Source organism: Hypanus sabinus, chromosome 3 (assembly GCF_030144855.1).
Source record: "Hypanus sabinus isolate sHypSab1 chromosome 3, sHypSab1.hap1, whole genome shotgun sequence".
Taxonomy (NCBI): Eukaryota; Metazoa; Chordata; class Chondrichthyes; order Myliobatiformes; family Dasyatidae; genus Hypanus; species Hypanus sabinus.
In genome coordinates, this window is record NC_082708.1 from 72,632,233 (window position 1) to 72,651,438 (window position 19,206).

Below are 19,206 nucleotides of genomic sequence, written 5' to 3' on the forward strand. Positions count from 1 at the left end.
GAAAACTGGGCACATCTAGTGCATTGGCAACCACCTAAAACTTGAGAACTAAAACCAGAAACACTGATCTCTGGAAACAGGCAGCTGGTTAGACATCATCTGTTGTAAAAGAAATATAGTTTATATTTCAGGTCAAAAACTCTTTGGGAGAAGATAAGAGCATTCAAGTGGGAGAAGCTACATCATTGTACAAGCCGGCTTCATCACCAATAGTTCTGGCCTCAATTCCACCTTCCTGCCTTTTCCTACATTTCCAAAGTATGCATTTCTAAAGATTCATGAACTTCTGGGTGAAGAAATTCACCCTTCCTTCCACGTTAAATGAGCAACCTTCTGGCGGTTTTTAAAAATGTTGCTTCAGGTTCAGCATCTACAGCCTATTGTGTCTCTGGGATTACTGTGGATGGCTAATGTGGGCAGGTTCTCATGCTTTATCTCTCAATGATTCTATCCTCCCTATATAGCCTCACCTTTCCTGACGCAAGATTGCCAAGAACACTACTAGAATCTAATTTTTCTGTAAGCATTCTCCATGTCAACCAATTGTATCACATATCATTCTGATGCTGTCAAGAATGGGCTGGATGGTGGTTTGGACAGTTGTAATAGACCACAGTTTCAGACTGTGAAGTATAGTGCACAACCTGCGCCAGCAGCAGAACACAAGCTGAATTCCATTTCCAGTAACGTGCGGAGAAGGACATTTCCAACTTTCTCCTTCCCACGTTTTCCCCCGAAAACGGGGAAATACTCAGCTGGTCAGGCACTGTCTGTAGAAAGAGGAACACCTAACATTTCAAGTCTGAGACCCTCTGTCAGAACTGTGGAAGAAAGAACATAGACTAATTTTCAGGAGCAGAGAAGGTGGGGGACAAAGGCAATTAGTTAATGTAGCAGTTGGAGAAACAGTAAAATCAGATTATTCTTCTAGGTACTGCAGGAGTTCTCAACCTTTTTTATGCCATGAACCAAAACCATTAAGCAAAGGGTCCATGGACCCCAGGCTGGAAACCCCTGATGTAATGTGTTGCTAATAGCAAGGCTGTGGGACATGCCCAGCAGGCCCAGTTCCTCACAGCAAAAAGAAAGAAGAACTGAACCAAAATAATGGCAGATAGAAATGACCTGTTCTGATATGGTCAGAAGAAAGTGTTCCTAAAGTGGCTGAATTTGATATTGAGTCCAGAAGGCTGAAACATGCTCAGATAGAAGACGAGATGTTGTTCCTCAAGCTTGTATTGGGCCTCAAAGCATCAGTGGAGAAGGCCAGAGGCAGGGAGGTCTGACAGAAGATTCGGCTGGTGAATGAAAGTGGTAGGTAACCAAAAGCTCAGGGTGTTCCCTGCACAGCAAATGCAGAGGCTCTGTACAGTGATCATGCAGTCCTTGAATACTAAATTGAAAGAAGAGCTGGATGCTTCTCCTAGAAAGACTCTTTTGTTGGGAAAGGAAGAGGTTTGAAAGGACAGATGTTGCATGTCCTGCCTTTTAAGAAATCCTATATACTCACCTCTGAATTTCTCTACCACCTTTGACAATGGAACACACCTTCAACAATACACTCCAAATGCCAATCGAGAATTTTGTGATTGAGTCTTTAGAGTGGGACTTATACCAATAACTTGATGATTTAGAGACAAGAGTGCTACCAGCTAAGTTGAGACTGACAGTGACCCAGAAGCAAACAATAATTCACAGGTAATAATTTTACATTATGCCTTTATTTCAAAGTGCCAAAAGAAAAATTGCAAGTCGTAATGCTATTTTTGCTGTTACCTGGATATTGACTTGGCTGTGGGATTCCAACTATATTTCGCCTTTGCTCTTTATAATCTGGAGGTGGCCTCGTCAAGTGCCTGTTAAGCTGTTCCTGCGTGTTCATTTTCTCCTAACCAGAAAAAAAGGCCATCATTAAGGTTTCCAAAAAAGCACTTAGCAGTTTTTTTGCCCTTTTCTCCTCATTACAGATTCTTTGTAGCAAACAACTTCACAGGTGAGTCGTGGTGGCTGACATGCACTTTCTTAAACAGTCAATGCTGTCCATCAACCTTTTGTTAAGCAGTAGATGACAACAATCTGACGGACACATTGCTTAAGTTGTGTCATCATCATATAGACAATCAGTTTTCTTGCGGAGTAAACAGAAAATATGTGTAACATCTGAAAGTTTGCATCTTGAGAGAAGTGTGTTATCTGGAGAGATTACCCTCTTCCACAGATTCTGCTGTTCAACGTCAGCTCTACTTAAACCTAAGAGATATTACAGGAACTTCTTTGCATTAGTTCTAGACTATGTTCATGTTTGGGTAAAGCACATGTTTGATTCACTAATGAATCAAAGAGTATGTTAGGAGAAGGGGAGTGAGACTTTATATAGGGTCATAAAGATGGGGAGAAAAAATGCCAAGGGAGAGAATTCCAGAGTTAAGGCTTTACATGATCAAAAGTAGATTTACATTAATACAGTACTTTTCAAGTCTATTTCTGGAATGTCTAAAGTATTTTGCAGCCTTTTGAATTATTGTTGTGAATGTATTCACAGATTTGTGACAAATATAGATGAGATGACAGGAATGCTGTTGCAGGGACCAATACTAGTGTTGAATGAAAGATAAGAATAGACCCGATCGAGAAGATCAATCTATTACTTAATATCCCCTATTTTCATTCTAAAGTTGTGGATTCTTTTACATGCATCTCAGGGAGCAGGTGGGGATTGGTTTGAAACCAGTTCCAAATGTCAGCAATCACTCAGAACTGAGCTAGGATGTCAACTGAGGTTTTTGTACCCTTCGTTCAGGTGTGGGACTTCAAATCATAACCTTTTGAATCATAGATGCGCCCAACCAAGCCATTCCCGAACACAAGACTGTCAAAGGCTGACCTAAAGAAAAGGGAAGCTCAAGGGGCTGAGCTTAAGGAAGACACGGGTCTTAGAATCTTGTGTTTCTTTGGGAGATTACGCTGTGGGCAAAAACAAGGGAAGAAAATTTTTAAACTGATCCACAGATTGACTGAGTCACATTGAGGACAGGATGACATGAGGTTATGGAAACAGGCTCTTCAGCCTGATTTGTCCATGTTGACCAAAGATGGCCGTCTACACTAATCTCATTTTCCTGCATTTGGCCCACAGTCCTTTCCTATCTATGTATCTGTCCAGATGCTTTCTAACCTCTGTTATTGTACCTCTCTCTAGCACCTCCTCTATCATTCTTATGAAAACTTGCATCACAGATATTTTTAACTATTTATGTCTCCTTTATATTTATATCTCCTATAAATGTTTTCCTTCTCACCTTAAACCTATGTCCTATAACTTTAGACTCCTCTACCCTTGGAAAGATCTCTCCAAATTTCCTTAATGTCACCCCTCAGTCTTCCACGTTCCAGTGTGGACAGTGGCATGGGTGCTGGGTGGCTTCTGCTGCAGTGAGGACCCCACCTCAAGCTGAGGTGTCTCTTGTTTTCAGCCTCCCAGGGGAGGTGTGGGAATCAGGCACTCCACCGGATTACCGGAGTCAGTGTGGCGCGGAGTCTTTGCTGGAGTCAGTGCTGCCCCTCAAAGTTTGCTCGACAGAAGACAAGCTGTATTGTGTTCGACTGCAGACTGCTGCAACATTCATGGACTCAGGGACTTGAATCATATATTTTTTGTGTGACTATTAACTTACTCCTATCCCATATGTGCTACATGTACCTTGAGCTGTGTGTGACTGTTGGTACTGTGTTCTGCACCCTGGCCCCGAAGTAACACTGTTTTATTTGGCTGTATTCATGGGTGTTCGTGTATGGTGGAATGGCAATTAAACTTGAACATGGAAACAATCCCAGCCTATCAGAAGTCAACAATGTAATTTGCTTTAAATTGTGAGAGAGATTTTGATGCCCATGAGCTCAAAACAAGTCAAAATACTTAATGCTGACAGACTATGCCACACAAAATAATTAAAACATTACATTTAAATAACTTAAATTTAAAACTTAAAATTACAACTTGAAGATTTTTGAACATAAAAGACAATCACCAGTAAAATGTATCTCAAAAGTCTTGAGAGTGGTATTGTATCAATAACTAAACTATGAAACTTCTTTGATTACCACACTCCTAACTTGAGGTTCCAGCTGCTGTTCCCTTGCATCCAAATCAAGACCCTTAGGCATCAGTGGGCCAGGTGCAGACTTCCACAGCAAATGAAAAACAGCATTGCCAACCCCAGCAGGGTTTTTACATCATACACAAGTCTTTATAGGAATGGTAGATTTTGACTAGCAATTTTGCTTGTTTTATCCCACAGAATCCAAGCAGGTGGCTTTCCTGCGGTTGCAGCAAATCCCTTCAGGAGATTGAGGGCTTTGAGGACATTTAGAGGCACCAGATTTATATATATCTCTGCCCTTGATCTACATGCACCATTGATGGGGAAGTTCTACTTGCCAGCCAAGTGTTTACTCTCACTTGTATGTAATTTTAAATGAAACCCACTCATGCATTGACAAACACAGAGGGAGTTCAGCAGCTGCACAGTTTAGGTACAGAGCCAAGGTTTGAACAACATCCTTGGATTGAGATATTATTTTGAGATTGTTGAGAACAGAGGAGTGGAAAATCTACCTTAACTTTTATGTGATGTTATAAAATTCAAGCTAGGCTGACGTTGCAGTACAGAATTGAGAGAAGGATGTTATCAAGGATGTTATCCTTTGGCAAGCATATAACATATGCTATAAGCAATAATTTTATTTTGAGAAATGGCAAGGGAGTTCTTCTCAAAATCATGGGCAATATTGATTCTACAACCAAGAGCACCAAAATCAATCAGATTTTCTGGTGAGATTATTAACTCATTACCAAGTGGTTTTGATATCGGCCAGTCGTTTGCTCTGTGCTGCCAGAACCTCAGAACAACTTGCCTATAGTTGGGACAAGGGGCCATAAATAGCAACGTGTGATCGAAAGTCTTCTTCTGGCCTCAATTTTGCAAAGTTTGGAGCTCACCAAGGGGGGGGGGGTGCAAGGCAGTTCACAACTTATTCCTTTGAGATGGAACATTTTATGTGATTGAGCCAAAAGGGCAGAATGCTGGGTCTGGGACTTAACACTGAATTATTCAGTTGAAATGTTCAAAACTGATGAAAAAGTCCATGGGTTGTTGATGAACCTCATCATCTAGTGATCAGACTAAAGAGGTATACAGATAAAGTACAAATATGGCTACATCAATGAGTAACCGCCCTTTCATACTTGGCTCAGAGGCAGGGCCTGGTGTGTTTTTTCACAGTGACTGTTTAGTTGTCACTGTTTCTAATTGATGCTGAAGATTCATATATTCTGCACGACATGGAAGGCTTCCACTCTTGCAATTTAACAGAGTAAGCCACTTACTTGGTGCTTGTGAGCAACCTCAGCTGGTTCCCACCTGATGCAGAGTGGGAAGAGGAGCCATACAACTCAGCAGGTCAGATTCAAAAAGAGGTTATGACAGCCTGAACCTCATTAGCAGAGCAGCAGGTAAATTCTTAGCTCAGTGCACAAGTAATGGCCAAAACCCAGACGGTTTTAAAATGAAGGCTCGAAATTCTCCTGTGAACGACAGTCTCTAATGGTGAAACAATGAGAGAAGCACCAGCTACAGAAAATGACTGTTGCTTGTTTATTCTGCTATAGACTAGAAATGATAGGATACAGCTTAAAAATTAATGGGAGCTCAGGCTTTAAACTATACAGATTGGCCACTCCACGGTTTAATATAAGGAAAAATAAAATCCAGGCATATTAGTAGAGACTGGAAAATACTGTACCGTGTCTGCCAAGATTTGTTGCCGAAAGAGCAGTTTCTGATGTTCTATCATCTGCCTCTGTATGGCCTGTTTCTTCTCCATCAGCTGTTGTTTTAACACAGCCTGGTGAGTGTTGTTAATGTAGCTGTTGCCAGGATTTGGGTTTGGACAGGTATTAGGATTTTGACTTGTGCCTGGGCCTGGGCCTGGGCTTGGGCCCACCACAGAATTCTGATCCTGAGAAAGGAAAGAAGAGTCATTTCTTGTGCAGAAACTTGATAAATTTCAGCATTATTTAGGGAAAAATGTATCGTAAGGAATATGGCATGTGATCAGGAAAAAATCATTCTCTAGTTAATTCAAAATTGTAATACATGATTTCATTTATTCCTCATACATCTCTGTAACCATTTTAAAGCTTAATCATAGGTTTTTCCATGCACTTGTAATTCACAGGGAGGCCAAATTACTTTCTTTTTTTTAAAGAAGTCCATCATCAATCTGTAACTATTCATGATGACAGCTGAAGCCAGGAATTCTGTGTCAGGAAACAATGCATTTCAACATGGTCTTTTAGAAGTGTCCACAAATGTACAAACCCTGAGTTATCACAAAAAGGAGCAATATTATTTCAGATAAACTCCCTTCTTAACAAAAATCAGAAGAACAGCAAACAATAAAACTGTTCAGTTTTATGAAATAAAGAAGATAAAAGATCATTTTCAAATTATAAATGATAACTGAAAAATGAGTACCACAAGATACTCCAGACCCTGGAATTAGATTCACCTCACTGTTGTGACAAGGACTGGAATTTTGACCAAAAGACCAAAATATTGGCCTGGAGCATTGACTTTTTATTCCAGTCCATAGATGTTGCCTGACCTGCTGAGTTTCTCCAGCATTTTGTGTGTGTTTCTCTTTAATGTCAGACAGCTACTAACTCAACTCATGTCTCACCACTGCCTGTCCATTCTCTTTGTGACCGCGGGCTTTTCTCCAGAAGCTCCGGTTTCCTTCCACAGTCCAAAAATGTATTGGTTGGTAGGTCATTGTAAATTGTCCCATAAGAGCATAAGATATAGGAGCAGAAGTAGGCCATTCAGCCCATCGAGCCTGCTCCACTATTCAATCATGGGTTGATTCAATTCTTCCAGTCATCTCCACTCCCTGCCTTCCCCCATACCCTCTGATGCCCTGGCTAATCAAGAACCTATCTAGCTCTGCCTTAAATGCACCCAATGACTTGGCCTCCACAGGCGCTCGTGGCAACAAATTCCTCAGATTCACCACTAATCCCGTGATTAGGCCAGGATTAAATCGGCTCGAAGGACAGGACAGGCCTATTCCATGTTGTATCTCACTAAACAAAGCACTGCTCTGAAGAGCTAATGGAAAAGTACCCAGCATCAGAGATTGGCAGACCCATTTCCCACGTTGCAAGGTCCAACATTTTGCAGTAATTAGTGAGGCGCTAAGACTGATGTTGAGTCAATCTGGATCAGTCTTGTACATCAAGAAAATGCCTCACAGTCGGCTGTGGACAGAAAAACCTCTACAAAACCACAAGGCTGCACAAATTTTAAAGTTTTCCATATTGCTTTGGACTAAAAGGTTACTGGGAGATGAAAATAATTAATATAAATTTGGAGTAAGATGATATCATTGACCACAAGAATGATGATTTAAGTCCCAAAATGGGATAACTGCCCAAAATTGGTATCAGGAATGTATTCTGTAATATTTACATAAACAATACAATCCACCCCTCAGCGCTATTATAGCACTTTTCATTAACCAGCTGAGGGGGCTGGAAGTTCACTGGGGAGGAACTCATTCCTGGCTGGTGGGGCTAACGTGCCACAATGCTGCAATTGGCATTGTACTGCCCTGAAACTCATTTCAAAGTAGTGAAAACACAGACCCACAGGGCCGAGTGCAAAATGATAAGGAAAATGGCTGCTCTTCACATCAAGAGACTGTTTGACAATAAGGAGTCTTGGTAAAGGTGATGCCAATGGACCAATGGACTCCGTTAGTTGTAGTCATGCCTTGCACACTGTTTGTGATCTTCAGCCATCCCTGCAGAGTTCCCTGTGCCCTTGGCCCAGTCATATTCTGCTGCTGCATCAATGACTTTCTTCCATCATCACCTCATTGGTAGGAATGTTTGCTCCTGTCTGCACAATGTTCAGTTCCTCAGACAGAATCAGCCCATGCGTGCAAAAGGCACGTTCTAGACATTTAAACAGAAACTGAAAAGAGGTTAACATTTATGCTGCACGAGAGTCAGAAAGAAAAACTACCCCCAAGATGAGAGAGTCTAACCTCCATCTACTCTTGCATTCAATAATGTCACTGTCATTATCAAAATTCTGTAGTTATCTCTGACCAGAAACTGAACTTGAGTAGCCACATTAAATACTGCACCTACAAGGGATTTGGAATATCCCTGTGAGTGTCTCATCTCTTAACCACCCAAAATTTTTGAACACATCCTACAATGAAATACTCTCCACGTGTCTGCATAATCTAAATACTATCCAGATCAAGTCAAGACAGCCTGCTTGATTGGCACTCATCCACCACCCTAAACATCTACTGGTGCACCATGGCTGCACTGTGTGCCATTTACAAAATAACCAGGATACTCTCTGACAGCAGTTCTCAATGCTGTAAACCCTACCGCCATGGAAGCGCAAAGCAGCAGGAGGGAGGAAACACCCTCATCGGCTCCAAATCATGCATCATCCTGACTGAGAAATAAACTACTATTCCTTCATTGTCACTGGGCCTCCAATCTACAATGCCTTCTCCACAACACTGTGGGACTATTCATACCAGAAGAATTGCACTTGCTTGAAGGAGGTTCACCACCAATGTCTCGAGGGCTGATTTTGCCAGCAATGCCTACATACGCTCTCTGACGGTGGTGTCTGAAAAGAAGATGCTGTCCAAGTTGCATGCCATCTTGGACAATGACTCCCATTCACTCCATAATGTACTGGTTAGGCACAGGAGTACGTTTAGCCAGAGACTCATTCCACCGAGATGTAACATTGAGCATCATAGGAAGTCATTTATGCCTGTGGCCATCAAACTTTACAACTCCTCCCTCAGAGTGTCAGACACCCTGAGCCAATAGGCTGGTCCTGGACTTATTTCCTATTGGCATGATTAACTCATTATTATTTAATTATTTATGGTTTTATATTGCTATATTTCTACACTATTCTTGGTTGGCGCGGCTGTAACGAAACCCAATTTCCCTTGGGATCAGTAAAGTATGTCTGTCTGTCTGTATACCCTAAATAATCCTTTACAGTGAGCTATGGAATCAGGATGAAACCCAATGAAAGAAATTCACCCAGTGTAGACTCTTATCTTATTATTTATTATCAAGCAACAGTTTCTGACAGGAGCCACTTGCAACCTTAATTTTTAACAAGAAATTAAATTACAACTTGAAATGTCATTGGTATATTCAATTCTGAAAGTCATAGATTGCTTTAAACCCAAAGTGTATTCTTAATTTCTTCAAAGTGATGATTTCTGTGAAGGCTGGCCAACTAAGTGTAGTACTTCACAAAATAAAGAATCTTTATTGACAGCTGTTTTACTTGCAAATTCCCAGAATAGTTCTAACTGATATAGAACATCTACTTATCAATCGGAAATATCTTTGATCATCTGTTGAAGCGAAATAAAGGGGGCACAGTTCTTGGTCAATAATGTGAGTGGATGGAGTAAGTACTCCAGGTGTTGGGAGTGAGAGCAGCTCTTTGAAAAGGCACAGGTAATAACAGGTAAGATTTTATTTTACTGTCCATCCTTAGCTCTCGATTCAGAGTATGGAGGATGGTAGCTCGGGCAGTGGAATGCTCCTCCTGCAAGATGTGAGAATGCAGGAACTTCACGGGTCTCCCCTGTGACTGTATCTGTGGGAAGTGCACCCAGCTGTAGCTTCTGACTGACCAGGTGAAGGAACTGGAGGTGCAGCTTGATGTACCTAGGATCATCTGAGAGGCTAAGGGCTTCATTGATGAAAGTTTTATTGGGATTGTCACAGCCAAGGTACAGGTAAATGAGTGACCCACCAGGAGAAGCAGACAGAGAGTGCAGAGTTCCCTGTGGCCATTCCCCTCACAGACAGGTAGGCCTCTCTGGATACAGCTTATGGGGATGTTCCTTCAATGGCTAGCAGCAGGAGTCAACCCTCTGACATTGTGACTGGCTCTGAGGGTCAGAGTGAAAGGGTGCAGTCAGACAGGCTGATAGTGATAAGAGATTCAATAGTCAGGGAGAAAAGCAGGAGATTGTCTGACTGCAGAAAAGATGCCAGGTTGACAAGTTGCTTCCTGGTTGCCAGGGTTAAGGACCTCTCTGAGCCGCTGCAGAAAATTCTTAAGGAGAACAGCAAAGAGCAAGAGATTGTTGTACAAATGACCTGGATATGGCATGGCAGAATGAGTGTAGGGCATTAAGTAAGAAATTAGAATGCAGGAGATTGAGGGTAATGATCTCTGTATTACCCCTGGTGCTCTGTGGTAGTAGGTACAGGGATAGAAAGAGAGGCCAGCTGAATGCGTGGCCGAGGAGCTGGTGCAGTGGGCAGTGATTCAGGTTCTTGGATCATTGGGATCTCTTTTGGGTAGAGGCAAACCAAACAAGAGGGACGACTGCACTTGAACCAGAGGGAAACCAATATCCTAGTGCTAAAACCTAACCTTTGCCACCGGGGAAGATTTAAACCAGTTTGGCAGGGGTTGGGTCTTGAGAGAGTGAAGTCAGTGAGAAGACAGAGATACAGTATCCGCGGCAACCAAAGTGGTGTAAGCGTAGCAAGCAGTATAGTCATGTATACAGTAAAAGGGAAGATCTGACCACTGCTTTAAATTGCACCTATTTCAACTCACATAGTTTAAAAGGCAATGCAGTTGAACTGAGCTCATGGATTGCTATGAGGGACTGGAATATTGTGGCCATATCTGAAATGTGTCTAAGAGAAGGGCAGGACTGACAGCTCAGTTCTCCACGATAACAACGCTTTACATATCACGGAGGTACAGGGAAGAATGGAGCGAGTGTTGACTTTTTGATCAGGGAGGACATAACAGCTGTGCTTAGAGAAGATAATCTTGAGGACTTGTCTAACAATGCCATTTGGGTAGAACCTAGAAATAAGAAGAGGATGGTCACCTTGGTAGGGCTATACTACAGAACTCCAAATAGTCAGCAGGAACTTGAGGAGCAAGTGTGTTGAGAAACTGTGTGTAGTTGTGAGAAATGCAGGGTCGTGCTGGTGGAGGATTTCAATTTTCCCGGTTATCGTCGGGGTCACCCAGAGTGCAGAGGACCTGGATGGGCAAAACTTGTGCAGTACATCCAAGAGAGTCCACTTATGCAAAATATAGAGAAGGCCAGGGAAGGAGCAATGCTGGACCTCCCTAAAGGACTGAGTCAAGCCAAGTAACTGAAGTGGCAGCAGGGGAGCTCTTTGGCTTCTCAGTGGTCTCCCATTTTATACGTGACAAAATAATGTAAAATCAGCCCTATAATGTATTAGAGAAAATTGTAACTGGACTTGTTGCAAACTATTTTATTTCCCCTTCCCATACACGGCCTTCTCCATTGTCAGGGTGAGGCCCGGTGCAAACTGGAGGAAAACCACCTCATTGTTTATTTGGGTGATCTCCAGCCTAACAGCATGAATGTTGAGTTCTCAAATTTCAGGTATCCTCTCTTCTTTACCCTTCCCTTCTAACCCACTTTTCCCCCACCACCCACTCCCTCATCTTCTGATCTTATTCCAGTCCTCCATTTTTATCCCCTTTTGCAGGGTTTTGACACAAAACTACAATAATTCCTTTCCTCACACAGCTGTTGCTCAAACTGCTGAATTCCTCCAGCAGGATGTTTGCTGAACTTGGCATATTCATGTCTAATGAAGAAAGAAAACATTATAGAACTTAGTTGTCCAGTGGTCCTTTGCATGAAATAAATCCCTTTTCTGAGCAAGTTATTTTACACAACCTGAATTTTTTTTTCATTCCAGCCTCTAATTGTCAGTAGTCAGCACTCCCTCATTTTCTTTCTGATCAGGTGCAAATCAAACATCAGATTTCTTTGCAGAAAAGAGAATTTCTCCATGTTTCTTCATTGTATGAAAATTGTGAATCTACATACAAAGGTGAGTTATTCTGCTGTAAATATCTTAATAGCGTTAAAATAAACTTTGCCTCTTATGAATCAGAACTTTCTTCTTCCAACATTCTTCTTCTTCTTTCAACATTCTTCCAGCATTCTTCTTCCAACTGGACAACATTTTCCTTTATACAAATATCCATCCTTTTAGGGTCTCTTAGATTGCCAATTAGTGATGATTAATGGAGACTATATTCTTGGAGCCAACACCTATTGCATACTTGCCTAAAAAAATCTGACTAGGATGCAAAGAGGGGTTTATAGTTCCTAAGCAGCTTTTACCCCATTCTCTTACACTGTCTCTAAATTGTCAGGTGCTTGTATGACATCTAGTACTGGAGAAGAAACTTTCTCCACTGAAATATTTGGGAGATTGACCTTTGGTCACCACTACAAAGTCAGTTTGCTATCAAACTTTTCTCCAAGATAAAGTTATATTATTTGTAAATTCTGTGTCTCTATCAATCCTAACTTGACAATAAATCACATTTCAGCACTATTGTTCAGATGACTTGTTCCACTTGCATCCTGAACAGAGTGAAAGCTGCCAATGCATTTTCTTGAAGTATAAAACCGATCTTATATAGTGAGGGCAAATGGACTCGCCTCTTTACTGTAGATTTTAAAGAGTGATCTGCAGGAAAGACACATGGCAAGGGACCTTTGGCAGAATTGTTGTTAACACGTTCAAAGAATTCTACTTGTAAAGCTATATTCAAATTCAGAATTTCTACACAGTGAACACGACCTTCAGAATAACTGAACCAATTAGTAACACGAGATTCTGCAGAGGCTGGAAATCCAGAGTAACACATGCAATATGCTGGAGGAACTCAGAAGGTCAGGCGCTCTCTATGTAAATGAATAGCCAGGTGACATTTCAGGACAAGACCCTTCAGCAGGATCTGCTGAGTTCCTCCAGCATTTCTAAGTATCACTCTGAACCAATTACTCCTATCCCACCTTCTCATTTTTTCTATCCTTTCTTTTGTGCTTTTTTTCCCCATTTGTATCCCGCTTTTGAAAACTGAGACTCTGCAATCTATTCTACAGACTGTTGTGGCATTTTGAACACTGACCAAGTCATCTACCAATATTCATATGGAGGACCAAAATACTAATCTTTCAAATTTAGATCCTTTATTAATTCTGATGGTGAGCTGCACCTGAAAGGCTGATTTATGTACAACAGAATCTGCTGATACTGGAAATCCAAAGCATAACACATGCTGGAGGAACTGATGTGTCGTTTATGATTTATAACCTATTTCCACAGTAAGTCTAATCTGAGAGAGGCAAGTGTTTACTTTTTCTTTTAGATTTGCAGTATTTTGCTTCGATGTGGCTACTTTCAAGTGTGAACTATACTGATGAATACCACAGGATGAAATTGGTATGCTTGTGATTTCGCTAACTTGGTTTCCATTTTAGCTAAGCCTTATCTTGACCATTGATCCATTGTCATCCTCATTAGAAGCAGAAATCTGGGTGATTTATGGGCGTGCCAGGTTTCTAGCTTGGGAGGCACTGAATCTATGTCACTCAATACAATATGAAACATTTACCACCGTAGAAACGCCTGAAGCATTCCTTTCCCTAACATGGTTCTCAAGGAATCAGAATATGAAGTCCTCTTCTCATTATGAATTGGACTGAACTGTATATCATTAGCACTGCAAACTGTGTGTGAAAGAGCAGCTCTTCAAATCTGGCACCTTTGCCTTCAATCTCTTGTGAGGTGTTGTTGAAAAACAGTAATTGTTTTAATTACACTATAATGAAATAGTATCTCAGAATCTCTAAACTATCCTAATCATGCATAAATAATTAGCAGTGAAGACAAACCTTTAAGAAATAAATAATAGTTGCTATCAGGACCAAGCTAGTCAATGTCAACAATATTGAATGTTTAATTTGCTTTACTTGAAGGAGGAATGGAGGTTTAAATGGGCAAAGGGTGTAAATTGCCCAGTTCACAGGAATCAGACCATTCCCCAGGAGGCTGGTCGTGTATTCATTGCCACTGCAACACCAGTACTAACTATACTGTAATTAATATGGATTATACTGTTTAGTACACAAATCTTTAAAGAAATGCCAGTGATCGTTCAGGAATATATTAAATGGCTATTTGAGCAATGTCTTTGAAATGTGTCCAAGATGAGGGTGAAGAGAATATTGTCTTTGTAAATCTATGTGCTAGCACTGAAAGGCAGCTATATTACTGAACTATTCCATCAATAACTGTCTGCATCCAAACTCATTAAATGTAGGCTCACAGCAATATCTTGCAGAGACCAAAGATCATCCTTCACAATCTCATAGCAACAGACACATAAACTGTGGCTCATTACCAGATTGCTACAATAATCAGGTCTTTAGCAGGAACAAAGGTTGACAGTGATTAATTATTAAACCCTCTTAGCTCCTAAGTCTGTCTGCACATGTCCAAGTGAATCTTTGGAAACCAAAAAGCCAGTCTTGCTTCCTGTTTCAAAGCAAGATCCTGCCGTGCAGAAGTAGCTTTCACCTATTTCATTTTATTTACCCTTTGAAAAAAGGCAATGAGAAACAGGCTCAGTTGGTCATTTTGTAACATGCTCCAAAAATGTAAATAATTCATCATAATGTCTGAGATCTGAAATCATTTCTGATACTGGATGTTAATATCAAACTTAAGAGGTTTTACTATTTTATACTTTATACTTCTATTTTAAATTGCTCCTGTTTCCTTTCAAATTCCTGGAACCAGGGTTCCCACAATCCAAAACAAAAGAATATAAAAGCAGTTTTAGAGTGAACAAAGTCTGCTTTGTCCATAACAGGTGTCTTTATTTCACAACTAGATTCTGTCTTGAGGCACTCAATTGACCACCAATCAGTTTTACATTCGACTTCTCCCTGACGCCCCTTTTTATAGAACTAACTCACGAAGAAATGCTTCCAGAAGTGCTCTGGCGTGCACAACAGTCTCACTTCATGCAGAGTAGACTTTACGTCATTCACTCCTGGCTGCTAGAACGTGTCCATTTATTCTTGCTGCTGAGTTGACTTCATCCGACGGAGGCGCAGTAAACTTCTTGCATCATAAGTGGACAAGATTCGAAGAAAATAGGTGGTGGATATTAAGGAAAGTGTTCAAGGGATGAGAAAGAGCACTCAGGGGCTTACGGAGAATGGGGCTGAACATTAGGGAACATAGAAAGTGCTGTTTGCACAAGACCGGGATTGGAAAATGCCAAGTTTGGCGAGGAGATTGTAACAAGATGCAGAGAATGGGAGGAGTGTGACCATGGACAACTTGACCATTTGAAAAATAAGTTTTATTTCAAAGCCTCGAGGGACCAAGACCAAAAGACAACTGGCTATGACAAGTGTGATAAATAAGGTCTTGGTGTGAGGTAAGATATTGACAAGAATTTTAAGAGAGCTGAAATTTATAAATGATTAAGAAATGAGAGCTTGTTGGATAGTCCCGCAATAGTGGATTTTGAAGGCTGAGGTTTTATCAACAGAGTGCTTATTGCACTGGAAGCGCAGGGTCTTAATAATCAAGGAAGGCACGAGGTAACAGGTTCAGCTTAGGGCCAGGCAACAGTGTGGCCTGGCTTGGGGCTGCAGCTGGGGAGACTCTCAGGTCATTTAGATTCAGTTTCATTTATTTATCACAGGTACATCAAAACATACCGTGAATAACAAGTTGTATCCTGAGTCAACACTGAAGATCGAAGCCCGAAGGTCAATTAGAGGTCCAGATAGAAGTGCAAAGGTTGATCAGGTGCCAAGGACAAAGGACGAAGGCCAGTTGGTAGCGCAGACATTGAGGCCTGATGGTCAGAGTCTATGAATCCCCACGAGTCTGCTGGCAAAGTCAGGGCTGAAGAAGACAATCTGTCCTGGAGTCAGAGGACTGTGTTTGTGTGTGGGTGGGAGAGCGGAAGGAACGGGACACGCTTTGCTGTTGTTGCTTTGTTTCTTGACGTCTTCTGTTTTGTGGTGCTCTGTGTTGGTTCTGTCGAGCATTGTGGACATGCTATGTTGGGTCTGTGTTGTGGGCTATACCCAGCACATCCTTGGGGGAGTTGGCTGTTAACGTACATGACACATTTCACCGCATGCTTTGATGTACAGTACATCTGATAAGTAAATCTGAATCTAAATGCTCACACAAAAGAAAAGAACCACAGCCCTCCCACTCATCACTCACACCACAACCCCAAGATGGGCCACCTTTGGTCCTCCAGCAGGCTTGCATACACAGACCTCCAACTTCTGGACATGCCAACTCACCGAGGCCACCAGGCCTTGACTTCTGGACTCGCTTTCTTAGGTCTTCAGTATCAACCCCAGCGCTCACTGATCACAGACTTTGAACTCCAGGACTCAAACAAAGGACCTGCATGGATCTTCGAGTCTGGGACTTGCCAACCTGCTCGGATCTCTGATCCCGGTACTTGCTGACATAGGAGGACTTGCTGAACTGGTGTTGTCACCAACCCTCATCCATAGACCACTCGATCATTGACCACAGAGATCAGTGAAATTGCCACAATTCTGGAGCCAGCACAGCACAACTTACTCACAATAACCACACGTCTTTGGAATGCGTGACGTGACATTTGTCCACGAGGACTACCACAGAGCAGTCCAACCACCAACCCCTGACCTCTAACTGTCCCTCATCCATGTCTTTAAACCCTAACTTGATCCCTAACTCCCCATGCTGTCTCTAAAACTGTCCCAACGAACCTAAAATAAAATTAAGTTGGAGCCACGACATCAACAGCCACCGCAGCTTGGCACCTTCTTGACTGGCCGGTGTATTGTACGAGAGGTTTGTTCAAGATCTCAAGATACAGTGATTGTTGCCAGACCTGGTTTGGACAGTGGGAGATGGTGGTGCTGAATCAGTACTGCCTGCTGGATGAGTATTTGTGCAAGGCTAGGGAGGCGAGAAAGGATGAACAGGGCAGAATTGTGAGTAAACACCATGTCTATGAATGATATCACATATGGAAAAAAAACGGCTGAACAACAGCTATGGAGCTGCCTTTACACTTCTCTAGTATTGTGCTGCCTACGCTACACATCAGAATATTGGTCATTGATAATGCTTCAATAGACATAAGGTCATAGCTGGCTGGTGGTGTAATGGCATCCACACCAGACTTAGATTCTGGGTTCAAATCTGGCCGGCTCCTTGCATGCTTACCATCTGTGTTGGGTTTAAGCACTGAGCTATTACTCGGTCTCGTAAAAAAAATGCTAAAGCAATGGCGAGTTTGCTGCCTGGTGTGCCACAAGGTGCAGAGAGGAATAACTACAACAGACGTGAGGTCAGGTGCAGTCGAAGTTGAAACTGTCCAGCAACATCAATGACATCTTGCCATTGAATACAAGGCCCTAATGTCTAAATTGTAAGGTTAAAGAACAAAATTGGGGCCTGCTTGTATTTCTATGAGGTCATAGCATATCCAGACCTCAAAGCCATTTTCCTGCTCTAACCAAGTATTCCATGATAAACTTATCAAATAAAAACTTAACTTAACGCAATTGCTTTGCAGCGCCAGCTGTCACCTATCAGGGTTCTATTCCCGCCATTGTCTGTAAGGAGTTTTACTTTCTCCCTGTGACCATGTGGTTTCATCCCACATTCCAAAGACACAAGGTGAGTGTGACTAAGTTGTGGGTGTGCTATGCTGGTGCCGGAATTGTGCCAAAACTTGTGGGCTGCCCCACAGCACAATTCCTCACTGGTTCGATCTGATACAAAACTACACATTTCACTATTTTAATGCACATTTGACAAATAGAGCTATTCGCTTTTAAATCGTGATCTTTTGCATATACCCAGCACTTGATCCTCCACTGTCCTCTTTGAACAGAGGATTCCAAAGACTTATTGCTCTGAGGGCAAAGAAACCTCTTCTCATCTCGACATGCTCCTACTTTTCTGACAGTGGCCCTTGATTCTAGACACCCTGCCAATGAAAACAGCAACTACAGATCTACCCTGTCAACCCCAGAGGAACATTGAGTGTTTCAATGTGGAGAAGTGGAATGCAGTTTTGTTAATTCCAGTACTTGGCAGAAGTCAGGAGGCTGATTTATTTCTGGGAGGATAAACAATTTAAAGTGCATAAATACAAATCAGTATCTTAAAGCATTTAAATCAGCCCATTAAGTCATGTATAAAGCTGTTTACATTAGGAACTATTGTTTTTATTTTAATACCTATCCCTGTGTGTTCTGCTTTCCAGAGTCATGTTTGGTTCAATTCGCCAGGGTCTTTTGCAGAAACGCATCTGACAGCAGTTTGGGACGCGATGATCTGAGGCAAGCCTCAGGACTGGCTCAAAAGGAAGCCACAGACCCCAGGATAAACCAAGTAAAAGGTGAGAAGGCCTAGTACTATGAGATGTGAAATCTCTATAACATTGTGACTGAGGCAGGATCATGTAGCCTTTTACAAAAACCGAAAGGCTATTGTTGGCTGCATTTGATTTCTGCTATTAAATTAGTTTCGTGAGAATTTTGGTTATACTCATTTTGATAATATATCGGAGCATCTGAGGAACATCTTTGAAAAGTAATAGTGGTGGAAATACATTGTTTAATCAGCATCTTTTACAAAATATAACAGGGTAGACATAGAAGCAGAATTAGGCCATTCAGCCTATCGGTCTGCTCCACCATTCCATCATGGCTGTTTTACTATCACTCTCAACTGTACTTTCCTACCTTCTCCCCATAACCTTTAATGCCTTTACTAATTAAAAACCTATCAATCTCTGCTTTAAGTAGACCCAATGACTTGACAACCACAGCTATCTGTGGTAACGAATTTCACAGATTCACACCCTCTGGTCAAAAAGGGAATAAATTCCTCCTCACCTCTGTTCAAAAAGGGACCTCCTTCTATTGTGAGGCCCTGCCCTTTGTTCCTAGAATACCCACTATTAGGAAGCAACTCTCCACATCCTCTCTAACTGGGCTTTTCAATATTTGGCCCCCTCCTTCTTATAAACTCCAGTGGATACAGGCCCAGAGCCTTCAAATTCTCTTCAAAGCAACTGACAAAGTGTGCGGGGCCAAATATAAACATTTCTTCGCCTTTCTGAGGCTGAGAAGCTGTTGTGTATTTCAGGTTTGCAGTTTTTTATTATTATCTAAACTTGTATGGGAATTTGATGATTGCTCAGCCAGCTAGTTTACATCGCA

At 41.7% G+C, this 19,206-nt stretch overlaps 1 protein-coding gene across 3 annotated transcripts in view; it reads right to left on the bottom strand.

The window, feature by feature from the left end:
* The window catches only part of zmp:0000001236 (mastermind-like protein 2), a 352,226-nt gene that overhangs the window by 3,844 nt on the left and 329,176 nt on the right, over positions 1-19,206 (bottom strand). For all 3 annotated transcript variants that reach the window (XM_059964654.1, XM_059964657.1, XM_059964656.1), the window contains exons 3-4: positions 5,803-6,018; positions 1,777-1,888 (exon numbers count right to left, since the gene is read on the bottom strand). In XM_059964654.1, coding sequence (XP_059820637.1) covers positions 1,777-1,888; positions 5,803-6,018 — 328 coding nt within the window. The remainder of the gene's footprint in view (positions 1-1,776; positions 1,889-5,802; positions 6,019-19,206) is intronic.